Source organism: Phodopus roborovskii, unplaced genomic scaffold (assembly GCF_943737965.1).
Source record: "Phodopus roborovskii unplaced genomic scaffold, PHOROB, whole genome shotgun sequence".
Taxonomy (NCBI): Eukaryota; Metazoa; Chordata; class Mammalia; order Rodentia; family Cricetidae; genus Phodopus; species Phodopus roborovskii.
In genome coordinates, this window is record NW_026126598.1 from 894,707 (window position 1) to 921,118 (window position 26,412).

General features: G+C 48.8%; 1 protein-coding gene across 1 annotated transcript in view; it reads left to right on the forward strand.

Annotated features, from left to right (window-relative positions):
* The window catches only part of Dnah10 (dynein axonemal heavy chain 10), a 103,926-nt gene that overhangs the window by 22,471 nt on the left and 55,043 nt on the right, over positions 1-26,412 (forward strand). The window contains exons 16-35 of the mRNA XM_051204908.1: positions 851-1,002; positions 1,818-1,982; positions 2,926-3,133; positions 4,418-4,574; positions 5,008-5,484; positions 6,122-6,280; positions 8,185-8,301; positions 8,450-8,552; positions 10,985-11,163; positions 11,395-11,606; positions 13,836-13,989; positions 15,442-15,675; positions 18,154-18,276; positions 19,424-19,657; positions 20,763-20,986; positions 21,939-22,208; positions 22,307-22,490; positions 23,750-23,884; positions 24,464-24,616; positions 25,732-25,920. Coding sequence (XP_051060865.1) covers positions 851-1,002; positions 1,818-1,982; positions 2,926-3,133; positions 4,418-4,574; positions 5,008-5,484; positions 6,122-6,280; positions 8,185-8,301; positions 8,450-8,552; positions 10,985-11,163; positions 11,395-11,606; positions 13,836-13,989; positions 15,442-15,675; positions 18,154-18,276; positions 19,424-19,657; positions 20,763-20,986; positions 21,939-22,208; positions 22,307-22,490; positions 23,750-23,884; positions 24,464-24,616; positions 25,732-25,920 — 3,829 coding nt within the window. The remainder of the gene's footprint in view (positions 1-850; positions 1,003-1,817; positions 1,983-2,925; positions 3,134-4,417; positions 4,575-5,007; positions 5,485-6,121; positions 6,281-8,184; positions 8,302-8,449; positions 8,553-10,984; positions 11,164-11,394; positions 11,607-13,835; positions 13,990-15,441; positions 15,676-18,153; positions 18,277-19,423; positions 19,658-20,762; positions 20,987-21,938; positions 22,209-22,306; positions 22,491-23,749; positions 23,885-24,463; positions 24,617-25,731; positions 25,921-26,412) is intronic.

The window sequence follows — 26,412 nt, forward strand, 5'->3', positions numbered from 1 at the left end:
CACTGGTCTGGCTAGGCTGGCCAGACCAGTGAGCCACAGGGATCTGCCTGTTTGCTCCTCTCTAGTGCTGGAATTGCAGGAGTATGCCACCATGCTGCTTTATACATGGGAGCTGGGGGATCGAACTCAGGGCCTCATATTTGCAAGGGAAACACTCAATCAACTCATTTTCCCTTCAATGCCACTACCCAACACTCCCAAAGCTAGAGCCCTCCCCTCAAAGTTTTTGTTCCTTTCATAACTTTTTTACTTAATTTTAAATTTAATTTTGTTCTTATTTAAAAATTAAAATTTTAATGTTTTTGAGACAATATTTTACTATGTAGAGTTGAAGGCTGGCCTGGAACTCATTCTGTAGACCAGGCTGGCCTCAAACTCACAGAGATCCACCTGCTTCTGCTTCCTATGTGCTGGGATTAAAGGCATGCGCCACTGTGTCCAACTCATTTCTTTAAAAAAGTCCTTATTATAGTTAGAGTTTCACTTATAAACATTTTGCATTCTGTCCATTCCCTCCGTCACACCTCCCTCCCGTCCTGTCTATCCTCCTCCTCGTCACAGATTTCTCTTGCATGTTACATCTCTCTGTATTGTTTGTGGAGTTGTGCCTCTGGGCATGGAACACTAGCAGGCCCCTCCCTATAGATGTGAGTGACAGTTACCCCTGTGGTTCTGGGGATGGACAGGGCCTTGTGCTAGTAATGCTGTGGCCCCGAGCCTCATCGCAGCCCTCTGTGATTGTCCTGATGGAAGTTGCCTGTGAGCCAGGCCTCTGGGGGACATGCCACTGTGGCTCTTAAGCTCGTGTCCTGCCCTGCGCCTCTCACTGTTCCCTGTGCTGGGCCCTCAGGTACACAGAAGGGATCCAGCGCATGCTGGACCACTACCACCTGCTCATCAACACGCTGAACGACGCAGAGACATCACTCCTGGATGACCATTCCCAGGAGCTGCTTAGGGTGTTCCGCTCTGGGTACAAGAGGCTGAACTGGAACTCACTAGGTAATAGCACAGCTCCTGTCATCTTACAGTTCGTTTTACAGTGTGTATGTGTGTGTGTGTGTGTGTGTGTGTGTGTGTGTGTGTGTGTATGGTGTGTGTGTGCTTGCAGAAGAGGTCAGAAGGAGGTGTCAAGAGGGCGTCTATCACTGGTCTGCAGGCTTGCCATTTTGGCTTGGCTGGCTAGCCAGTGAGTTCAGGCTGTCTCTGTCCATAATGCTGGGATTATAGGTATGCACAGGCTTGCCCAACCTTGTACATGGGTACCAGGGATTCGAACTCAGGTCCTCATGTTTATAGAACACTATGCCCAGTCCCTAGATCGACCTTAAATAATAATCCCTTCTCATAAAACCACAATATCACAATATGTGAACATAAACGATACAAAGTTACATAAGTGTACACATACACATACACATAAACACACACATACATATATGCATAGATACACATATATGCACACTTGCACATATATGTACATTCACACACATGTACACATATGCATATACAGATACACATGCTCACACACATATGTATGTACGCATATGCATACGCATATACACACATATGTACACACACAAATATGAACACATATCTGGATGCAATGAAACCCTACTGCTAAGCCTGGTGGATTCTTGCCCAGACATCTTTGTCCCAGGTCTTCTGGGGGTGAGTGGCTCTTAGCCACTGCTCAGTCAACACAGCTGTAGGAATGGGGTCTTTGAGCTAAGTGGCATGACCATAGGTATCACAAATGCCGGTGGGATGGCCAGGAATGGCAGAGATGGAACCTAATTGCTTTCTCTTCCTCCAAGGTATCGCTGACTACATCAGTCGCTGCAAACAGGCCATCGGCAAGTTCGAGTCGCTTGTCCACCAGATTCACAAGAATGCGGAGGACATCACCTCCAGGCTTACACTAATCGAGTCTGTCAACCTCTTTAGGTACCCAATCTCCAAAACCGAGGAGGGGCTCCCAGGTAGGCATGGCTTCTAGCTTACCAGTCGTGGAATGAGAGAGAGGCCCCGTGTTTACTATTGCTATGCTCCAGATATTCAGTGACTAGAATAAACAGGTCTAACCACCCCGGCCCTTTACTTGAAGTGTTGTGGCCATGTCCTATGTCCCACTCTCTGCCATGTTCTGTGTTACTTAATAGTTTCACAGCTTGTGACCATTGCTAGTTCTGGTCCTTAGCTGGAACCAGGGCCTTTCATGTGCTCAGCTAAGTGCCCTGCCACCAAGCCAGCCCCAGCCCTCCAGACTCTTGATTTTGAGAAAGACAAGGTCTCACTCTGTAGACCAGGCTGGCCTTGAACTCACAGACATCTGCCTGCCTTTGCCTCCTTAGTGCTGGGATTAAAGGTGTGCCATTATGCCCAGCTGACGTATTTATTTTTTCTTGAGATGGGCTCTTACTGTGCTGCCCAAGCTGGCCTTGAATTTGCCATCTTCCTGCCTCAGACTTCCCAGTGCTGGGATTACAGGGGCACACCACCATACCCGGCTGTGTAACTTAGTTACTAGTCAGATCACTTATTATTTTATGGGTGCATATTTACTTTTCACTGTGCTAGAAGTATTTTAAGTTGTCCCAAATTAGTCAGTAGGGAATTAAGAACTAGTCAGCAAAGAATTCAAGAAAAACATCACAGCTACTGGCTATGTGTGGGGCACCAGCATCCATCATGGCCCCTGTCTGGTGTCATTGGCTTTTTTATTGAGGTGAATCTTAGCTTCTGGCATTGACTCCATGTCCATGAGTACATACAGCTCGTGACCTATGGTGGACATATGGACAGCCTCTGACCCATGACTGATGTGTGGACGGCCCCTGACCCGCATTTGACATATGGACAGGCTCTGATATGAAGTCCCTCTGAGTCATAGCTGCTCTGTGTGACTCATGCCCTTCTCTACAGGTGTAAAAGAATTCTTTGAGCACATTGAACGAGAAAGGGCCAAGGACGTGGACCACATGGTCCGGTGGTACCTGGCTATTGGGCCGCTGCTGACCAAAGTGGAAGGTCTCGTCGTGCATACCAACACGGGCAGGGCCCCCAAACTGGCCACCTACTATGAGTACTGGGAAGGCAGAATCTATGAGGTCTTGGGGAAAGTCATCTTGAAGTAAGGCCACACACGTGTGTCATGCATGGGTTGGGCATGAATTACAGACTGGATGATGGGTGGCTGAACAGGGAGGGGTGTCCTTCATGTGGGTCCCTGTGAGCCCCTTCTGGCACTCAAAGACTGTTGTATGCCTCTCTGCTTCTGGAAGACAGGGTAACTGTGTTTGTCTGGCAGCAGAAGACAGGTGACCCAGTCTTCTTCCCCTGGGCTATGGTTGGTTAATCGCCTGCTGGGATAGTCACTGTGTATTGAGTTTTGATTGCTCATGGCAGTCCAACACTGACGCTGCTGTCCTCTGAGGGTCCTGTGACCCAGCAGCATAGCTGGGCCAGCTGAGAGACACACACACTATAGCCCGGGGTCATTCTAAGAAGCCACCCATGACCAACCATCTCTGTGACTCCTGAGTTGTGCTGGTAAAGGCGGCATCATTGCATCTTGGTGTCCTTTTTGAAAATGCAAACGCATTTTAAAATATTTATTTAATTTCAAATTTCATGTATGTGATCACGAGTGTAGGTGCTGTGGGGTCAGCTGATTGGCTGTCCCTGCAGCTGGAGTTACAGCAGCTCTGAGCCCCGTGGCATGGATGCTGGAAACCAAACTCAGGTTCTACAAAGCACCTTATCTGGAACTATCTCCCATAGTGTTTGCCTAATATGTTATATCTTCCAATTATCCATCCATCCACCTCCGATGCATGCACACATCCGTTTCTCCATTCCATCTGTCTACCATCCATCTATCCATCATCTATCTGTCATGTTGATATACACCCACACCCAATGCATCCATCCACTCACCCACCCACCCATCATCCCCCCACCCACCCACCCATCCATCCATCCACCCACCTGCCTGCCCACCCATCCATCTGTGTATCCATGTATCCAGCCAACCGGGCAGCCAAGCTTTGTCAGAAGTGGACATGTGCTGGAGCCTGGACTAGATCCTGGTCACAGACAAGGGTCTTTCACCTGAGATCTAGGAGAGAGGCCAAAGCAAGGGGACAGACACCTGTTGAATGATTGCCGTGGAAGAGCAGAAAGCATTCCTAGGAGGCAGTGAGCTTCTGGGAATGACTTTTGGGTGGTCACTGTTAATATTTCCTACCAGTAGGCGTTTGGATACCCAAGCAGAAATGACCAAGGCGCATAAATAGTCCCCCACACATGCTGCCTTTCAAGTCTGCAGTGTGTAGCAGACCTCCCCCTGATCCCAGGCTCTGCCCCTGGGTGTTTCATACCCTGAGTCCTTTGTCCTCTGCACTCCCCCACCTAGGAACTTACAGAACTTCAATTCTCTGATCCTTGGAAATACCCCTCTGTTCCAAGCGGAAACCATTTTGACGGCTCCGGAAATCATCCTCCACCCTAACGCCACTGAGATCGATAAGATGTGTGTTCACTGCACCCGCAACTGTGTGGAGGTTACCAAGGTAATGGGGAGGTTGCCAGGTAGCATCAGATCTTCTGCCTGCCCCCTTGCCTCCTGCTCATTGGTTAACACAGTTGGAGAGGTGTCAGCAGACCCTGGGTTTTTACTTTAAAAAAAAAATCATTAGCCCAGGCTAGCCTCAGACTTCCTATGTAAGCAAGGAGGATCCCGAATTTCTGATATTTCTACTTCTACCTCCCTATTGCTGGGGTCACAGGGAGGGAGGGAAAGGAAGAGAAAGGAATGTAGCAAGGCATGGTGGCACATATCTGTAATCCTACCATTGAGGCTGAGGCAGGAGGATCATGATTTCCAGGCTAGCCTTGAAGGCCTACATAGTGAGATTGTCCATCACAGCGAGACTCGTCATCATGTACTCGTATACGCCCAGTAAAGCGTGTTCAGTACTCACCTCCCACCCATTCTCCTGCCAGCATTTCGTGCGCTGGATGAATGGCAGCTGCATCGAATGCCCCCCTCAGAGGGGCGAGGAGGAAGAAGTCGTCATCATGAGCTTCTACAATGACATCTCCTTGAACCCCCAGATCATGGATCAAGCTGTTATGATCCCCCAAAATATCCATAGGCTCCTAGTGAACCTCATGAAGTACCTGCAGAGGTGGAAGCGGTACCGGCCCCTCTGGAAGCTGGACAAGTCCATTGTGATGGAGAAGTTTGCAGCCAAGAAACCAGCCTGTGTGGCCTATGATGAGAAGCTGCAGTTCTACTCCAAGATCGCTGCGGACGTGATGCACCACCCACTGATCAAGGATGAGCACTGCATCCGGCTGCAGCTGGGGCCACTGGCCACCACTGTGCAAGAAAATGCAAAGTCCTGGGTAACTTCATTGGGGAAGCTCCTCAATGAGTCAGCCAAAGAGGATCTTTTCAGCCTCCGGGATGAGATTGAGGTACCCCAAAGCCACCTTTATTTAAAACGGATCTTCAAGGGTGGTGGTGGTGTAGCTCTATGGTAGAGCCTTGCCTAGCACTGCAAAGGCCCTTGGTTCCATCCTGTCCTTGTTTCATTTCTGTGGCTGTGATCAAATATCCAAACCAAAAAATGACTTAGGGGAGAAAAGGTCTATTTCACTCATAATTTCAGGTTACATCCCATCACCGAGGGGATGTGAAAGCAGGAACTCAGACAGCTAGTCCCATCCAACTAGGCATATCTACCGTCAAGAGCAGAGAGACAATAAATGCACCCTTGCTCATGTGCTCTCAGCTAGCTTTCTCCTCTTGTACTGTTCAGGACGCTCTGCCTAGGGGACGGTGCCACCCATATGGGCTTCCTATGTCAGTTAACAATCAAGACAGCCCCCCTCCCTACAAAGATGCCCACAGGCCAACCTAATCTAGGCATTAAGATAGTCTTTAAGATACTCATTAAAATACTCTTCCTATGATTTCTAGGTTGCATCAAATCGACAATTAAAACTAACCGGCACACACCCCTAGCGTTCAAGCTGGAACTAGGAGCCCTATTCTTGAGGAAGGTGGGCTTCATCTGTCTCTGTTTTCCCCCTCAACCAAATTCTTTTATAGCACCTGAGCAAAAATGTAAAGAAGAGCCCCACCACCCTTGAAGACCTCAAGTTTGTCCTTGCAACGATCGCAGAGATCAGGACAAAATCTTTGGTCATGGAGCTGAGGTACAAGGACATCCAGGAGCGGTACCGCACCATGGCGATATACAATATCTTTGTGAGTCAGCTTTGCTTCCTGGTGCCTCTGTTGGTTGGGTTGACTACTCTATTAATTGCTCTCCCAGTGCTGTCATAAAACACCCCAGTGAAAGCAACTTCAGGAGGGGAGAGTTTATTTTGCTAGAACCCAGCATGGCCAGGAAGGCATGGCAACTATCCGGGAAATTAGAGCATCAGGGGTGGGAAGCTGGTTGGTCATATCTTGTCCACATACATGAAGCAGAGAGAGACAATAGGAAGGGAGCAAGGCCATTGACCCTCAAAGCCCAACCCCAGTAAGGTCCTACATTCTAAAGATTCCATCACCTCTCAGAACAGCGCCACTAACTGGGGACCAAGAGTTCAAACAGTGAGCCTGTCAGGGATGTTCTCATTCAACCACCAAGGCCATCCTCAGAAGGGCCTCCAGTCACCCTGTCAGCCATGTGTTCCCAAGCAAGTGACTAATAAGCTGCCAATAGGAAGCCATCTAATAGGTACTTTAATGAGCTTTAAATGTGGAGACCATGGCTTGATCTCACAAGGCTCCTGTGGTGTTTTACAGCCCATCCATGTTAGCTCACTGTCTCATCTCATCCCCTTTCCCTTTCCTGGGGAGAGGACAGAGGTCACTTCCTGTAAAAAGCAGAGTTTTATAAAATAATAAAAGGGCTGGCAAGACGGCTCAGTGAGTATAAGAGCTTGCCATACAAGCCTAGAGACCTGAGTTCAATCCCCAGAACCCGTGTAAAGGTAAAAGTAGAGAAAACTCCAGAGTTTTCCTCTGACCTCCATATGTGTACTGTAGCATGCATGCATGCTTACACACACCTATCACCATATCACACATACACACTAATAATCATAGATAAGAACAAGAAAGAACAGCCTGGTCTACAGAGTGAGTCCCAGGACATTCAGGGCTACACAGAGAAATAAATACAAATGAAAAAGAATAGGAAAGAAAAGGAAATGTGAGATGATAAAAGAAAATGGGGATAAGTGGTTTTATTGGTCTTTTTTATTGAGATAGGGTCTCTTTATGCTTTAAATTTTTTAAAGATGTATTTTATTTTATGCGTATAAATATATGCTTACATGTATGTGCACTATGTGAGTGTAATACCTGCAGAGGCCAGAAGAGGGCATAGATTCAGATCTCTGGTTCTCTGGAACAGTAGCCATAGCTTTTAATGGCTGAGCCATCTCTCTAGCTCCTCCAGATCTCTTTCTCTCATATCTCACTAAGAAGCCTTGGCTGTCCTGAAACTCATTATGTAGAGCTGGCTCCCAACTCATAGCGATCACCCCTACTCTGCCTCCAGAATAAAAGGCATGTTCCACTACTCCTGGCCCAGATATCAGTTTGTCCTAGACATGGTAGCATACATCTATACTCCCAGAACTTGGGAGGTGGAGGCAGGAGGATCAGCTTTAGCTACATAGTGTGTTAGAGGCCAGCCTGGGATATATGAAATTACAACTCCTAAGTGAACAAACAGGGGTCTGGAGAGGTGGCTTAGCTGTTAATAGTGCTTGCTTCCCTTCCAGAGAGTCCAAGTAGGGTTCTCAACACATCAGGCAGCTCACAACAGCCTGTAACTCCAGCTCCAGGGAATTTGATATTTTCTTCTGGCCTCTGAAGGCACTGTAATACATGCAAACACACTCATAATTATGAAAAAGTAAGACCTAGAATCCCCAAACCAAACAAGCGACCTCAGGAACACAATGTTAATATCTCAGCTGGCTTTCCCGTTTGTTTTGATGGCTCCCTTGGATTTAACTAGAAGCAGAAGTCTGTGGGGGGGGGCAGCTTTCACCTGACATTTCAGTGGCAGTTTGTTCTGTCTCTCTCCTTTCCATTGTCTGTCTGTCTGTCTGTCTGTCTGTCTGTCTGTCTGTCTGTCTCTCTCCCTCTAGCCTACTGAAGCTGAGCTGGAACTGGTTGACAGGATTGAGAGCATGTGGCAAGCACTCTTCACAGACTCTGTGAATGTGGAGCACGCTCTTGGAGGCATCAAGAGAACCTTCACTGAGGTGCGGGGTCACCTCCACTCTGAGAACAGACGGGGGAGGGGCTGGGGGCAAGGCTCAGAACTAGGGTGTGCATGGTGTGTGTGAGGTCCTAGGTTCCAATCCCCGCACTGGGGCTACGTCAAGCTGACAGGTGACCTCCTTTACTCAGATCACCCGGAGTGAGATAATGAACTACAGAATCCAGCTGGATGAGTTTGCAAGGCGCTTCTACAGCGAAGGTCCTGGGGCTGTGGGTGAAGACCTGGATAAAGGTGAGGCTGTGGTGTGGGGCTGTTGAGGGCTTGGGGGTCCCTGAGAAGTTTGCAGGAAGCGATGAGTGTTGTCACTGAGGCATGGACTCCTTCCTCAGCTGTTTCTGTCATGGTTGGTCTAGTGGTGGCCTCCGAGGACAGGGTGGATTCAAAGCATGGGGTCAGATGGGGCTGCTGAAGGATCTATTTAGAGCTGGAATACTGATCTACTCCCGAGGGATCCAACAGGTACCCACTGCGGTCAATCATGGTGGCCACTGGCATCTGCCTTTGCCAGTGCAGCTGTGTGTATTACAGACGCGCGCGCACACACACACACACACACACACACACACCCTTTACTGCTCTCTCCCCTTGAATTCATTCTTTGGACTTTGACCCTGGACCATGCCATGCTGTTTTTCCCCTGTGTCTGCCAGATTTCTGTCATTATGATACATATCTGAAAAAAAAATGATTTAAAAAGAACGATTGTTCTGGCTCACGATTTCGGAGGCCTCAGTTCACTGTGTTCATGTGGAACTTCCTGTGGGGGAAACTGTAACTGAGGGGTCTTTTTCTGTCCCACCAGCCAGCTCCCAAATAATGACATGGAGACTTCTTATTAATTATGAAAGCTGGGCCTGTAGCTTAGGCTTGTTATTAACTAGCTCTTATAACTTTAATTAACCTATGTTCTATCACGTGATGTTACTCTCTTCTATCTTGTACTTCCTGTTTCCTCTCCATGTCTTCTGGAGTCTCCTGTGGGCCTAAATTCTCCTCCTCCTCTTCCTTTCTCTGCCCGGAAGACCTGCCTATATCTCCTGTCTCACTATTTGGTCATTCGGCTTTTTATTACATCAGTCACAGCAATACACCTTCACACTGTGTAGAATATCTCACAACAGAGGAGACTGCTAGGCAACCAAGAAGTAGAGTTGTCTTCAGAAGCATGTCCCTAAGCCACCACCCCCTCCAACCAGGTCTCACTTTTAGTTTTCACCACTTTCCAGTGACAGCCTCAAATTCGAGTCCCTTGATGGATCATCAATTATCTCAGATCGGTCATGATCTGGTCACCTCTCAGTGTCTGGATCCACCATCTGGGGATCAAACCTCCACTACAGAGCAAAACACAGCACATGTCCTTCAGATGTCACTGGCCAAAAGGGTGGCAGGGAGGAAAGACTATTTTTAGTCTAGAGCAATGGTTCTCAACCTTCCTAATGCTGAAACCCTTTAATACAGGTCCTCATGTTGTGGTGACCCCTTGCCATAAAATTAATTTCATTGCTATTTCATAACTGTAATGTTGCTACTGTTATGAATCATAATGTAAATGTCTGTGTTTTCCAATGGTCTTAGATGACTCCAAAAGGGTCATGACCCATAGGTTGAGAAGCACTGTTTTGTTTTGTTTCAAGTCAGGGTTTCTCTATGTAGCCTTGACTGTCCTGGAACTCACTCTGCAGACCAGGCTGGTCTTGAACTCACAGAGATCCACCTGCCTCTGCATTGCGAGTGCTGGGATCAAAGGCGTTTACTACCAGCACTTGGCCTCTTTTTTGTTTTTGAGGAGAGCCATTGTTGTAAAGAGTGTGTGGGGAGGCTGCTGACCCACAGCTTAGGGCTTCCCCGTGAGCAGCGGGGTTTTGGGGATCACAAGAGCAGCTGGAGAAGGCAAGGCTTGCAGCAGGTGTGTTGAGGGGACACACGGCAGTGCACAAGGATAACGGCACTGGGGGCCAAGCTCAGACTTGGAAGTTGGAGTGTGAAGGCCGTTGTCAGCTGCTGAGGAAAATCTCGAGGGCAGCAGAGGGAGGATGACACTGACTGTGATGGGGGATGACGTGGGTATCTTCGCAGTAACCTCACTTCCAGCATGTTCTGGCTGCAAGGAGTTGACGTTCCAATTAGATGGGATTGTAGGGCAAATGAGCTTTTGTTTTTGGGACAAGATAAAGCCTGCTGATTTTAAGTTTATCTCCCCCATAAATGTGCATGAAATTATAATTAGTAGCTGACTTCTTAATCAAATTTATTCTTATTTAACGTTTTAGATTATATTTATTTATCTGTTTATTTAGTGTTTGTGTGTGCGCGCTTGTGTGGCTTGTGCATGTGTGGAGGTCAGAGAACAACCTACCATAGTCAGTCCTTTCTGTCCAACACGTGGTTCCTGGGGATTGAACTCAGGCTGTCCATCTTAGCAGCAAGCATCTTTACCCACTAAGCCGTCTTGTTGGCCCTCAATCTCATACACACAGGTTTTAGACACCTTGCTCAGATCGTAGCCCTGATTGCCTGGGAATTTACTATCTAGGCTGGCCTTGAACTTGCAGCAACCCTCCCCTCCCCCACCCCCTCGCTCCCAAGTGCTGGAACCAGAGGTCTCTCATGTCCCACGTTCACACTGACGTTTCTGCTTTATCTCTGCTCTTCTTTTGCAGGCACAGATCTCTTAATCAGTTTCGAGAAGGAGCTGGCCAGGCACGAGAAGAACCGGCAGGAACTGGCCAACGCGGAGAAGCTGTTTGACCTCCCCATCACCATGTACCCCGAGCTCATCAAAGTACAGAAGGAGATGACAGGGCTCCGGATGATCTACGACCTGTATGAGTCTCTAAAGGTGCTGCCCCTCCTCCCCAAGCTGGCTACAGGGACCTTTGTTCCCAGTGCAGCGATATGTTGGGGAGGGTTCAGAAAGGTCACAGCTTCTTCGCTCTGATCAACACTCACCCTGTTATGTTAGAGGTTATTTTAAAGAGAGGGCTGAGGGAGGCCAGAGTGAGGCGTGTACCTGTCCCTTCCTTTGCCTTGGGCCAGGCCCCATTGGTACTGACTTGACTGATGTTTCTAGGTTGCCAAAGAGGAGTGGTCCCAGACCCTCTGGATCAACCTGAATGTCCAGTATCTGCAGGAAGGCATCGATGGCTTCCTCAAAGGCCTCCGCAAGCTGCCTCGCCATGTGCGCAGCTTATCCGTGGCCTTCTATTTGGAAGCAAAGATGAAGGCATTCAAGGACTCTATTCCCCTCCTTCTGGACTTGAAGCATGAGGCCCTGAGAGAGAGGTTGGTTCTGTCCTCCATCAGTCTAGGGAGCTCACAGAATGGCTTTTGGTCTCAGACATGTACAGCTTAGGTTAGATAGGGAACACCGGCAGATGAGGGGCCAGTCCACCATCGATGTGAGAGGTGACAGGATTTGTCTTTAAGAGAAGACAGAACTATGGATTTTATAAAAATGACCCCAATAGTCAAAGGCATGTCTTTATTTGTCTGCATTTATTTATTTATATTTATTTATTCATTCATTTTTTTCAAGACAGGGTGTCTTTGTGTATCCCAGGCTGTCCTGGAGCTCTGTAGACCAGGCTGGCCTCTAACTCAGAGAGATCCTCCTGCCTCTGTTTCCTAGTCAGGTACCGCCACCACCCAGCTCACTTGTCTGCTTTTTAAAAGCAGGAGGATTTGATTGGTGGAATCCAGGAAAAATGGGACGGGGCCACCAATGCCATTTGCAGTTTTTAGGCGCAACATTAGAAGAATAAAAAGAAGTAGACATGGGAGCACACTCCTGTTGTCCCAGCGCCCAGCGCTTGGGAGACTTAGGCAGGAAGATAGAAAGTTCCATAACAGTCTATTGGCTCGTTGCCCCAGAAACCAAAGGGAAAATAGAGAACAAGTGCAGTTAATCTTTTTTTTTTTTGGTGTGCATTGGGGGGAGATGTTGAGATAGGTTTTCATTCTGTAGCTCAGGCTAGCCTAGAAAAAATCACTATGTAGCCCAGGATAGCCTCAAATTCACAAACTCAGGGCACTCTTTCTTTCTCAGCCTCCCAGGCAAGAGGCGCCATGGCAGCCTTGAAATGAACCCTAAACACACACACACACAGACACACACACACTAAGGCTTTATTTTTTTTAACCTAAGTTACGTTTATGCATGTTTTGTCAGTGTATATGTGTGCGCCTGGGGAGACCAGAGGGCATCAGATCCCTTAGAGCCGGAACTACGGATGACTATGAGTTGGCCATATGGGTGCTGGGAACTGAAGCCAGGTCCTCCCAAGAGCAGCCAGTGCTCTTAACTGCAGAGTCATCCCTCCAGCCCCTTGATGGTATATTTGACCAACTCAGTGTCTGAGATACCATTCCCACATGTAACCAGTAATTATTCCTGAGCTATCTGACTTCCTTAAAGACCACACCTTGGACTCTGATGTGCTTTTTACCTTCCATTAGAGCTTGGGCTTGCCCAGCAGTGTCAGATGGCTTGTGTCTGCCATGTTGGATGCTCAGGTCCCTCTGGTGTTTGATGGAGCCATGGGTCCCATGGGTCTCATGTCTCGTCCCACCCAACTCCACGCCTATGGAGGTTAGCCAGAGTCCTGTGGCTCCTATTGTCCCTTGTGTGCTCTTGTCCCCCTGGGTCACATTTCCTGGAATCTGTTCACAGAGTCATGGGCTCAGAGTCACATCAAGCAACTTTATTTTACTCAGTGAGAAAGGGGTTCCTGATGTGTATTGCTTTACTCCTTTGACTTTTGAGGGGCCCACCACCCAGTTTCCAAATGACTCACACACAGAGGCCTATTCTTACTTTTGAATGCCCGGCCTTAGCTTGGCTTGTTTCTTGCCAGCTTTTCTTAGTCTAAATTAACCCATCTACCTTTTCCCTCTGGGCTTTTATCTTTCTTTCCTCTGTATAATTTACTTTCCTGCTTACTCTTGCTGGGTGGGTGGGTGGGTGGCCCGATGTCCTCCCTCCCCTTGTTCTCTTCCTCAGTTCTCCTTCTGTTTATCCTCTCTGCCTGCCAGCCCTGCCTATCCTTGTTCCTGCCTCGCTATTGGCCAGTCAGCTATTTATTAGACCGTTAGGTGTTTTAGACAGGCGCAGTAACACAGCTTCACAGAGTTAAACAAATGCAGCGTAAACAATAAACAAAAGTCACTCACCTTGAAATAATATTCCCCAACAGATTCCTTCCCCATTTCCTCCCAATCTGCTGTAGTCTGGGTCTGGAATGTCCTTAAGAGTCGTGTCATACTAGCCCCCCACCCTACCCCACCCCCCCCACCCCCGTGGTGAAGACACACACAGGGCGGGGCTTGAATGTTGCCTGGTTTTAACTCTGGTGGGAGGGAGGAGGATTTAGAAGAACTCAGCATAATCTCAGGCTGTCCTGTGTCACTGTGAAGGTTCTCCCACTGGGTCTCCTCCTCTACATCAGTGGGAGCAATTAAGCCGGCTCTGCATTTGCCGGGGTGGTGTTTGTTAATGGCTCTATGCTCTTCCAGACACTGGAAAGAACTCATGGAGAAAACAGGCGTGTTCTTCGAGATGACAGAGACTTTCACGTTGGAGAACATGTTCGCCATGGAGCTGCACAGGCACACGGAAGTGCTCAATGAGATTGTCACGGCAGCCGTCAAGGAGGTTGCCATTGAGAAGGTAAGGAAGGAGAAACTTTGGCCTCAGTGCTGCAGATCTGCCTCGTGTGTACTCTTTGGTTTTTGGTTCATTGAGATGGGGGTTTTACCATGTAGCTGAGGCTGGCCTTGAACTTATGATCTTCCTGCCTCAGCTCCCCAAGTGCTGGGACCACACGAAGGCTCCACTACTCCCAGCAAAGGCTGTCTTTTCACTTAGCAAGAAACACACATTTTCTAGTATCTAAGTAAACAGAACCTCTGCCTCAGTTTACTTTTTTAACATCGTCCTTGATTACAGTTTCACATTCTAGTTACTGATGAAGAATCGGGTACCACTTGAAAAAAAAAATTGAAAATAAGCCAATCACTCACAGCCTGGACACTTGAAGACAGTCACTGTTATCATCCTACTGAGTGTAGCTTCTTAAGAAGCATGTGCAAGGTCAAAGAGAGTGTAGGGAGATGCCACGTGAGCCCATTTTGCACAGCTAATACAGAAAGCTAAAAGATGCTTGAACACATGTGGACACAACCATACATAAATGCATAAAACACATGCAATGTTGTCCATACATGTGATATATGTGTTCATACTCATACACAAACACACACACACACACCTATAATCAGATACTTTAAAATGTGTATAGATGTTGTCTTAGCTACATTTCTCACTGCTGTGAAAAAATACCCCCACAAAAGCAACTCCAGGAAGGAAGGGTTTATTGCGGTTCACCATCTGAGGGCACACAGTCTGTCATGATGGGGAAGGCGTGGCAGCAGGAGCCTGAGGCAGCTGGTCACGCAGCATCCACAGTCAGGAAGCAGGGAGAGATGGATGCTGGTGCCCAGATCACTTTCTCCTTTATATTCAGTCCAAGTCTCCAGCTTAGAGAATGGTGCCACCTGCAGTGGGTGGATTTAAAAAAAGAAAACTTAACCTAATTAAGATAATCCCTCAAGGGCATGTCCTGGGGTCTGTCTCACTAGAGATCACACATACTTAATCATCTACATGCAGACATGCACATGAGCACACATCATTGCACATTTCTTCAGAGAATGGAATCATAATGGGGGCCTAGCGTTTTGTACTGGGACTTTCTTGCTTAGCAGGGGCCAAGCGCAGGCAGGACTCCCTTGTTACATAGGGAGCTGCACGGTTGAGACCCCAGTTTTGGCACTCGGTGGCACACGAGGCATGCTGTGCTGCCTATCCAAGCCTGTCAATATGTAATGATCTCTTTTGGAGGGGGTGGGGGTCAGATGGGATCCCACGTGTAACATACTTTCCTGGCAGAGTGCATGCTTGATAGGCAGGGAACGCTGTTGCTGAGGAGAATCTCAGCTTCTCAGATGATGGAGCTGGGACACGGGCCTGAGGTGCTGACTGATGACATATCAGGGAAGGAAACCCCTGGTCACGTTCTCTCCATCTGTGGGCCCAACGGCTTCTTTCTTTCCCAACTAGGCTGTGAAGGAAATCCTAGATACCTGGGAGAACATGAAGTTTACAGTGGTCAAGTACTATAAAGGCACGCAGGAGCGAGGCTACATCTTAGGGTCTGTGGATGACATTATCCAGTGCTTGGACGACAACACCGTCAACTTGCAGAGCATCTCTGGGAGCAGATTCGTGGGGCCTTTTCTGCAAACTGTCCATAAGTGGGAAAAGACACTGTCCCTGATAGGGGAGGTTATCGAGGTGAGATCAAAGCAAACAGTCTTGTGGGCATTTTATATGGGGACATTTGTGCTCAGGAATGAACGACTATTTCATGGCTCTTGACTTAGTCGTGGGCAGGAGGTAGGGGAGCGCATAGATGGAGACAGTGATGAGTTCTGATTTCAGGGAATGCATTTTTAATTTCTAAGATTCCTCCTTGGACTTTTAAAGCGCCCCTGTTCTTTTTCTGTACCTCCTGTTCTGGTTGCATTGATGCTTTTGCTATCAGTGTGTTAAACATTGAAAACTCTGCACACCTATGTTAAAGCCCCTTTCAGACTATTGTGCAGTAGGTAGCCCTCTCCGTGTGATTCAGTTTTCCTTTAGTTCATCCCACCTAAAGTTTTTCTCCCCATTCTTGCTTCACTTTGTCACCTGCCTTTGCAGTCTCTCTACCCTGGCCTGTCATTATGGGTGGTGGGTCAGGCCTGTGTGGACAGTGCACGGACCAGGCCTCTGTGAGCAAACCAGATCAATCAGGCTCAATTCACTATTTCTGGGTGGCTGGTGTTTATCCTCCCCAGACCATAGACAAGTACATTTTCTCATTCATATTCTGGTTCTCAGGCAAAAATACATGAATGATCCTGTCCCTGTTCCTGTCATGCTTGGACATCCTTGACTTGCTGTGCTTGTTTTTGCCTGACTCTTTACTTGTGAAGGCTCTTTGATAGGGCATAGTTTTGCTGTTGTTGGTGGTGATGTGTATGTGCATTTCAGTGGATTGAACCTAAGGCCTTGTGTATGCTAGGCAAGTTCTGTACCACTGAGCTATCTCCCCAAATGTCTTCTTTATGATTTAAATAATTTTATTAAGATGAATTTTATGTAATATAATATTGACCATTTTGTTTTATCTTTTTGTGTGTGGATAGCCATATGTATTTGTATATGTGTGCACATGTATATGAAGGTACATATGCATGTTTGCACATATGTGTATACGGGTCAGAGGTTGACATCATTACTCTCTCTACCTCTCTCCACCTATTTATTTATTTATTTTGGAATTTTTTTTTTTTTAGACAAATTCTCTCTATATAGCTCTGGCTGTCCTAGAACTTGTTTTGTAGACCAGGATAGCCTAGAACTCAGAGATCTGCCTGCCTCTGCTTCCTGGGTGCTGGGACTAAGGTCTTGTGCTTGTTTCTCGAGACAAGGTTTCTCATTGAAATACCTGGAGCTCACTGATTGGCTAGACTAGCTGGCCGTCGAGCTCTAGGTATCCTCCTGTCTCCCTCTCAGTGTTGGGGTTACAGAAGCACCCCACCATGCCTAGATTTTATATCAGTACCAGGGAGCTCAGCACACACCTCTGTGCTTGAGCAGAGGGCAATTTCCAGACTGAGCCATCTCCCCAACCAAATTAACCATTTTAGAATGCACACCCAGGTGGGGAGGAGCCATTAGCGCATTTGTGTTGTATAAACTCTGCCTCCATTTGGCCCCAAAATTTTCTCAACACCATAAAAGAAAACTCCCAAGCAATTACTTTGCAGCTCCTGCTTCCCCAGTTCCCGGCAACCACACATCTGCTTTCTCGTTCCATCGGTCTACTCTCTACGTTTCATATGTGTGAAATCACACACAAGGCTCACCCACGTGGTAGCATCTGTCCTTGGCTCTCTCCTTTTCGTGGTTTGCCCAGTCCTCACCTGATGGCTGTCTGTGCTGCCCTTACCTCCTGGGGTGTTATAGCAACGCCACGGGAAAGTTCCTAGACACACTGTCTCTGTTGTCCCTTCTTTGGTGTCCATATCTGGAGACAGAATGGCTGAGTAGGTGGCTTGTAGCTTCTTGTGGACAGGGACATCTGCACTGGTCATTGTGGATCACAGAGCACCAATTCTGTGTGTAACTAGACACGCCATCCCTGCCCAGGCCTGGCATGGGGAGTGTCATTTTCTTTTGAGTAGAGCTGTGTCCTCTAAGATGTTATCCCTGTACGGCAACCCCTAACTCTGCAGGGAGCTGTCCTGAGATGTCCTGACAATGCCCAGAACCCAGATAGTGCCGACCTCATACAGTTGTTTCCCAGTACACATATACCTATGGCAAAGTCTAATTTACAAATCCGGTCTGCTTAGAGGTAAGCCACAATGACTATTAATACGTAGTGAGCTTGTGGCAACATTGTCTCAGGGCTGTGCTGTGTGGCTGTGCTCTCTCTCTCTCTCCCCCCCATCTCTTTCTGCACACTGATGAACTACTACATATTTGGACACCTGTTGACCACACTTAACCAAAATTTTTGAAAGCAAAAGTGAAGATCCTGAGGCCTGGGCACTTTGGGTTGAGGGGTAGTGGCCATGTCTCTGCACACAGCGCCCCTTGGCCTGCCAAATCTTGCACTGAGCTGATTTGGATGAATGTGGGTTGTGGGTGTCGGGGGATGGGAGTTGTCGGTATCCCCGGGCTGCCTTGTTACCTTGTGACATTGATATGATGCATTTTCAGATCTGGATGCTGGTTCAGAGGAAGTGGATGTACCTGGAAAGCATCTTCATCGGTGGGGACATACGGTCCCAGCTGCCAGAGGAGGCCAAGAAGTTTGACAACATCGACAGGGTATTTAAGAGGGTAGGTGACTAGCATGAGAGAGGACAGTGTCCCCATCAGTGTGAGAGTCAGTGTACCCATCAGTGTGAGAGTCAGTGTCCCCATCAGTGTGAGAGGGGACAGCGTCCCCATCAGTGTGAGAGGGGACAGTGTCCCCATCAGTGTGAGAGGGGACAGTGTCCCCATCAGTGTGAGAGAGGACAGTATCCCCATCAGTGTGAGAGGGGACAGTGTCCCCATCAGTGTGAGAGAGGACAGTGTTCCCATCAGTGTGAGAGAGGACAGCGTCCCCATCAGTGTGAGAGAGGACAGTGTCCCCATTAGTGTGAGAGCCAGTGTCCCCATCAGTGTGAGAGTCAGTGTCACTAGATGCTGTTGTATCTATGTGGTCTGGTCCCTGCAGGGGCAGCTTCTGAAGCTCTGGGTCATCATCTATGACTTTAATTTACTTAGCAAAATTTTCTGCTTATTGATCTACATAAAAGTTGGCCACATGTCCTCTAGGATTCTTATCCTACATAAACCTATAAATGTAGGTAAATATATAGATGTAGGCCACTTCCACCAATAAAGCCATCACTTTTCAGTTCATATCTTTGACATGTTCTTTTACATTTTAAAAACTGTGTGTGTGTACACATGCACCCACTCCACACACCACACATACCACAGGCCATGTGTGAAATGAGAAGACAACTTGTGGGAGTCAGCTCTCTCCTTCCACCATGTGGTGTCTGGGGACTGAACTCAGGTCATCAGGCTTGCTGGTAGCCCTTTGCAGACTGAACCATCTTGCCAGCCTCCTTTATGCATGTCATTCAATAAACAGCTAATTTTTTTTGCCTGGTCTCCTACTATCGGACTTTTAGACAGTTTCTTTCTATTTTCCTAGCTAGTCTGACCCCTTCCTTTTTTTAATTCTGTTTTTTTTTTTTCAAGACAGAGTTTCTCTGTGTAGCCCTGACTGTCCTGGAACTTACTCTGTAGACCAGGCTAGCCTCAAATTTACAGAGACCTGCCTGCCTCTGCCTCCTGAGTGCTGGGACTGAAGGCGTGCGCCACCACCGCCTGGTCACCCCTTTCTTTTGGCACAAAAGAACCACTATAGTGAATACCTGCATTTCTGCCACCTTGAGTGACACTCTGCTGTCCCCCTGACCTTCACCAGATCATGGGGGAGACTTTGAAAGACCCAGTGATCAAGAGATGCTGCGAGGCCCCAAACCGCCTCAATGACCTGCAGGGCATCAGCGAGGGCCTGGAGAAGTGTCAGAAGAGCTTAAACGACTACCTGGACTCCAAGAGGAATGCCTTCCCCAGGTTCTTCTTCATCTCAGACGATGAGCTGCTCAGCATCTTGGGCAACAGTGACCCACTGTGTGTGCAGGAGCATATGATCAAGGTTAGGGCTCACCTTCAGGGCCAGGGTTCATGGTGAGAGTCAGGGCCCATGGGTGGGTTCAGGGCAAGCAGTCAAGATCGGGGCATATGACTGAGGTCAGGGCTATGATCCAGGACCAGGGCTTAGGTCAGGGCCAGCAGCCAAGTTCAAGTGCAGTTAAAATGTTCGTTTTTATTTTCTTTCTTCCTTTTGTTCTTTCTTTCGTTCGTTCTTTTTTTTTTTTTTTTTATGGAATGTTTCCCTTCTTGGGGCTGGAGAGATAGCTCAGTGGTTAAGAGCACTTCGGACAACCCAGGTTCAATTCCCAGCACCTGCATTGCAGGCCACACCTGGCTGTGGCTCCAGTTCTAGCGGCTCTGACCCCCTCACACAGACATACACACAGGAAAACACCAATACACATAAAATAAAATTAAATTATATAAAAATGTAATGTTTCCCTTCTCAAGAGGTAGGCTCTTCCTTCCCTTTCTCCTTCCTTTCTTCCCTTTCTTTTCCATCAGAGGTATGCATGTAGCCCAGGCTGGCCTCTTCCCCGCTCCTGTTTCCTGCCCTCCTCTCTGTTTCCTCTTTACAGCTGGCCACTCACCTCCTCCCTTCCTGATCCTCACACATCTATACTATTCCATGGGGGCCCTGAAGGGACTCAGGTTCCGGAATTTTCTTTTGCTCAATTATAGCCACAGATGTCACCGCCAGTGTTTGGGACAGTGACATGTGGCTCCAGTCGGCTGTGGCACGCTCCCGGCTTACTTTTAAGTTGCTTCTTTCAGGCTTTGAGGAGCAGGACAAGTGGCCCTGAGTTACCTGGCCACGCCTCACTCTCTAAGCCCTCAGTTCCGCTTGGGGTTAAGCTCCTCACTCCGCTGTGTGTCCCCATGTTGACAGTACACCCCCAAGGTGCCTCAGAGGTCTTTTTCCTTCTGTCCGAAAACCCATCTTTGATGTGCACAGTGCTGAGGAAGCAGTCTGTCATCCCGGTCAATAAACATAACAACACTGGGTGCATGGACACCTTACCTAGGGAAACCTGAGGGTGCCACGGCCCCAATGGAGGGTGGTCATCTTAGCAGCATCCCAACCTGCATCTCCTGCTGCCTTGCAGATGTACGACAACATAGCCATGTTGCGCTTCCATGATGGAGACAGCGGGGAGAAACTAGTGTCGGCCATGATCTCGGCAGAGGGAGAAGTCATGGACTTCCGCAAGATCATCCGGGCTGAGGGCCGTGTGGAAGACTGGATGACAGCTGTGTTGAACGAAATGAGAAGGACCAACAGACTCATCACCAAGGAAGCCATCTTCCGATACTGTGAGGACAGAAGCAGGTGATGTGGACGCCTGAGGGCGTGTGAGGGCAAGCGGCTGCACCCTGCTGCTCGGCACAGGGGGCGATTGAACAAGTCTGAGGCCGGCAATGCTGATATTGCAATGAGGCTTTCCTTGCTGTGGCTACACAGCTGATGGAAGCTGTTTCAAATGATGGCTCTGGATAGTGTTTCCTAGGCGAGCAAGCTACCAGGTTGGCAGCTTGTGGGAGTTTACTACAAATTCAACTTGGGCTGGAAGCATGACTTTATAGTAGAGTTCATGCCTAGAATCTCCCAGTGAGGAGCTGGGGGTGTGGCTCAGTGGTAGATCTCCTGCCTAGAATCCCCCAGTGAGGGGCTGGGGTGTGGCTTGGTGGTAGAGATCCTGCCTAGAATCCCCTAGTGAGGGGCTGGGGTGTGGCTCAGTGGAAGAACATCTGCTTACAACTACTCAGTAGCAGAATGCTTGCTTTGCATTCATGAGGCTGCGGGCTCCATTCCCAGCACTTCAGGAATGAATGACTGAATATAAATTCTTACTGCTGTGCTATCCCTAGCCCTTTGGGCTTCTGAGACCTCACTAGGAGAATGGTACTTAGCGGTCAGGAGCAGCACTGTTGGGACACTTTGTAGACTTCCATCACTCTTGAGACAAACAGGATCCCAGTAGGCAGGATCTCAATAGGCTGCACCTCCAGGCTCTTGATGGTAAATTCTCAGCCAAGATTCTATTGCCAAGCCACACCCCTGGCCCCATGATGGACATGTTGCTCTGAAGTCAGGAGCCTATAGGGATAAGGGAGAGGACCACTGTCCTGATGTTTCATGGTTTAGCCCTGGAGCTTTCCTGGCTTTCACGACTCCCATTCCAGGCCACACACATAAGCTTCTGGGAGTGTAGCTGACTTCCAACTAGCCTCTATTTGGACCCAGCCTCTGTCAAGTTTTGACAGGCATTCTTCCCCTGTAGGGTGGACTGGATGCTGCTGTACCAAGGCATGGTGGTGCTGGCTGCCAGCCAGGTGTGGTGGACTTGGGAAGTGGAGGATGTCTTCAACAAAGTCAAGCAAGGGGACAAGCAAGCTATGAAGAACTATGGCAAGAAGATGCACCAACAGATTGATGACTTGGTCACACGGATCACCATGCAGCTGAGCAAAAATGACAGGAAGAAATACAACACAGTCCTTATCATTGACGTGCATGCCCGGGACATTGTGGATTCCTTCATCCGGGGCAGGTGGTTACCTCCCGGGGATTCTGGGATGCTTTACTGTTCTGTCCTTCTGTGGTCTGCCCAGCTATGGCCCCTTCCTTTTCTCCCCCCTCCCCACCCAGCATCCTTGAGGCCCGGGAGTTTGAATGGGAAAGCCAGCTGCGCTTTTACTGGGACCGCGAGCCAGACGAGCTCAACATCCGCCAGTGCACAGGGACCTTCGGCTACGGCTATGAGTACATGGGCCTGAACGGGAGGCTGGTCATCACACCCCTTACAGACCGCATCTACTTGACGCTCACACAGGTGACATGTTTGCCCCTAGACATAGCTTGTTGATGGACCTAGATGGAGTCTGAGCTCTTGGAAGCATCTTCCATTCTGAGTCTGATTGTCACTATTGGGATTGAAAAGCCTGTGACTGGCTTCCCTGGGATGCTGGTTCCATCCTGTAGCTTAGATCTCTACACAGCTTAGACCTATGCAGCAGAGATGGAGGCAAAGTAAGGCAGAGGATAATAGAAAATTGTGGAAATGTATAAGACTAAACTGTATCAGACTATAAGAAGGCGAGTGAAGGAGGAGACATCCATGTCTCCCCTCAGGATGGTGGCAGAGTGTTAGCTGTTCTTGTTTGTGGCACTGGGGATAGAACCTAGGGCCTTGTACATGCTAAATAAGCAGTCAGCCATGGAGCTGTACCAAAGTCTGCCTGAGGTGCACACATATGACAGGTCCCTTAGCTCACAGCTGAGACGCACATCCATGCCATGCCATGTGCAGCTCACCCCTGTACTGGCCTCTGCATCACCTTGCTGTACCTGGGGCTACATAAGAGGATGGAAGCCTGAAGCCCATGACACACACTGGTATGTGAGCCAAGAAGCCCTTTGTTTTCCTAACAATAAGGGTGAACTAATCCGTCGATAGTGGCCATGCATATGAGCCCAGTGCTTGGAGACGGATGCGAGGGGGAGAATCAGGAGTCCAGGCTATCCCCAGCTATGTAGCAAGTTTTAGGCCAGCCCCGAGCTACATGAAACCTGGTTTCAAAACATGAATGTATAAGCTTATCTGTGAATTAGGGGTATAAAGAGACAGGATCAATGGGAGGCCACAAAGCTAAGCATTTTGTGACAGCGATCATAGAGATAAGTTAGTGTCCTAGATGACTGTTGGGCACCTGGACAGATGGGACTGAGGACCTGAGCTACCCACTCCCGTTTGGGTCTGAAGTCCTGGGGAATGTCAGAGTACACAGCCGCTATCACAGCCAAAGCAGAGACAACATCTTCCCTTCCTTAGGCCCCATCCAGTTCTTGTGGGGCGGGGCTAGGTGGTATTGCCTACCCCGTGAATGACCATCTGCCTAACTAGGCTCACCAAAATGTCAGGCTCTGAGATACTTTCACAGACCCACCCAGAAACAATAATTAGCCAGCAACACAGACAGCGCCCTGCACAGTCAGGCTGACACATGGAGTTGAGCATCGCAATGTCTGAACATGTGTCCTAGAGATGAACCCTTTCTCCGAACCAAAGCATTTGCATTTGACTGTTCACAGGCACTGTCCATGTATCTGGGAGGTGCCCCTGCTGGCCCAGCAGGGACCGGCAAGACCGAGACCACCAAGGACCTTGCCAAAGCCCTGGGCCTGCTGTGTGTTGTCACCAACTGTGGGGAAGGCATGGATTACAAAGTAAGGCCTCACCATTACTTCCAGTACCCCCATTCCTCTGCAGGCAGCTTTTCGTGTGGACATGGTTGGAAAGCATGTCACCTGTCTTCTGAAATGACAAGGGATAGCTGGGAGGGTGTTACAGTAAACTTTTTGCTCAGACAGAAGGCAAGAGTCCTGTACTCATAGGTTGCTGGGTGAAGGCAAGAGTCCTGTACTCATAGGCTGCTGGGCTCAGGGAGATAACAGGAATGAGTATGGGGTAATAGAGAGGAGTAAGAACAGCGGCTAACTCCAGTACTGTACTCCAAGTTCTAGAGGGTTCCACTGTTCAGTTTTGGTTTAGTATGGACACTTGGGCCTATGGGTCCACTGTATCTAGAGCTCCCAGTATTTTAGTAGCTGGTAATCTGGAGTTTATACAAAGTCTTGATTGTCTGGCCCTGAGTGGGAGCCGGCCTACCAAGGGCCTTTGAATATTGCCAGAAAATTCTGTGAGTGCTGTACCTGGCCAGCGCTCCATCCAGCAAATTGTTTAATTTAGAAGGTGCGAGCCCCCCATTTCCTCCCAGGCCCTGACAGTTCTGATGGCATCCCTAGGCTGTCGGGAAAATCTTCTCTGGCCTCGCCCAGTGTGGTGCATGGGGCTGCTTCGATGAGTTCAACCGGATAGACGCCTCTGTGCTATCTGTCATCTCATCACAGATCCAGACGATCCGAAACGCGCTGATCCACCAGCTGACCACGTTCCAGGTGAGGGGAGGTGGGGAGGCACCTGTGCCCCATTCCAGGATGGACACTGGCCGCAAAGCCTGTGGCACCCTGGGCAGGGGCCATTTTCAGACCGCTTTGTTAGTTACTCTTGCACCGCTGTGGGCAGACACTGGGCAGTGTAAGGGGAGCAGCGGTTTTGGTCATGGTTTCAGAAGGTTTGGTCCATCATGGTGGGGAAGGCAGGACAGGGTAGTCCCCACCACTGTGGCCCCACAGCGGAGAGAGGGACATATTGCTTTCTCTCCCCACTCCCTTTAGTTCTGTGCAGACACCTTATCTAAGGGATGGTACGCCTTACATTCACGGTAGGTCTCCCTCCGTCTGTTAATTCTCACAAAGGCACCCAGAAGTACATACCTAAGTGATTCAAAAGCCACTGAACTTGACAGTGGGGGTTACCTACCATACCTGGCCAGACACCACACCTGACCACACCTGGCCAGATACGACATTTCAGCAGGCTTCACACCTCACCAAAGACTATCCCCAGATAGACATTAAACCTGGCCAGAATCGCATCTGATTACACCTCACCAAGCACCACACCTCACCAGGCACCACACCTGACCACACGTCACACCTCACCACAGCTCACCAGATATCATACTTGACCACACCTGACTGGACACCACACCTGACTGGACACTACACCTGATCAGACAGCACACCTGACTGTATACCACACCTGACCACACATCACACCTCACCACAGCTCACCAGGCACCACACCTGACCACACCTGACTGGACATCACACCTGACTGGACAGCACACCTGACTGGACACCACACCTGACTGGACACCACACCTGACCACACATCACACCTGACTGGACACCACACCTGACCACACATCACACCTGACTGGACACCACACCTGACTGGACATCACACCTGACTGGACACCACACCTGACTGGACATCACACCTGACCCCATACCACACCTGGCTTCCCAGAGATGTTGTGGATTCTGTGCCAATCCAGAGAGCCCATCTTGCCCATATCACCATCTCCCTTGGGGATGGCCCTGTGGCCACAGCTTCCTTTCCCTGAGTGAATTGGCAGCTACATCACTCCCTCTTTCCTGTCATCCAGTTCGAAGGGCAGGAGATCTCCCTTGACCCTCGGATGGGCATCTTCATCACCATGAACCCTGGCTATGCAGGCCGCACGGAGCTGCCTGAGTCCGTCAAGGCGCTGTTCAGGCCTGTGGTGGTCATTGTGCCCGACCTGCAGCAGATCTGTGAGATTATGCTCTTCTCTGAGGGCTTCCTGGGGGCCAAGGTGAGCCATGCTGGTGGTGAGCTTCAGGCTATGCTTTGGAATGATTCTGACCTGTCTCTGCTCCTACCCCTGCCCTCTCTGAACTGTGACTTACGTAATTTGGTTGTGTGCTAATACTTGAGAGGTTCATGTGCTTGGTGAGAGGTCTTGTGTCAAGGCAATATAATGACAAATGATAGAGGGAGGCACCTAATTCTCCCTTTGGACTCTATATGCACATGCCCCCATGGGTACATTACCCACATACTCACATGTAACACACACACACACACACACACACACACACACTTTATTTTTTTGTATGATGCTGAAGACAGAACCCAGCACCTCATGCAACTGAGGCATGTACTCTACCACTGAGCCTCAACCATTTCCTGCAATGCATGCTCATTGAAAAAAAAGATTTTACTTTTCACTTATGAGTTTGTGTTGTGTGCATATGGTTGCAGTTCCCACGGAAGCCAGAAGAGGGCATCTGGTCCTCTGGAATTG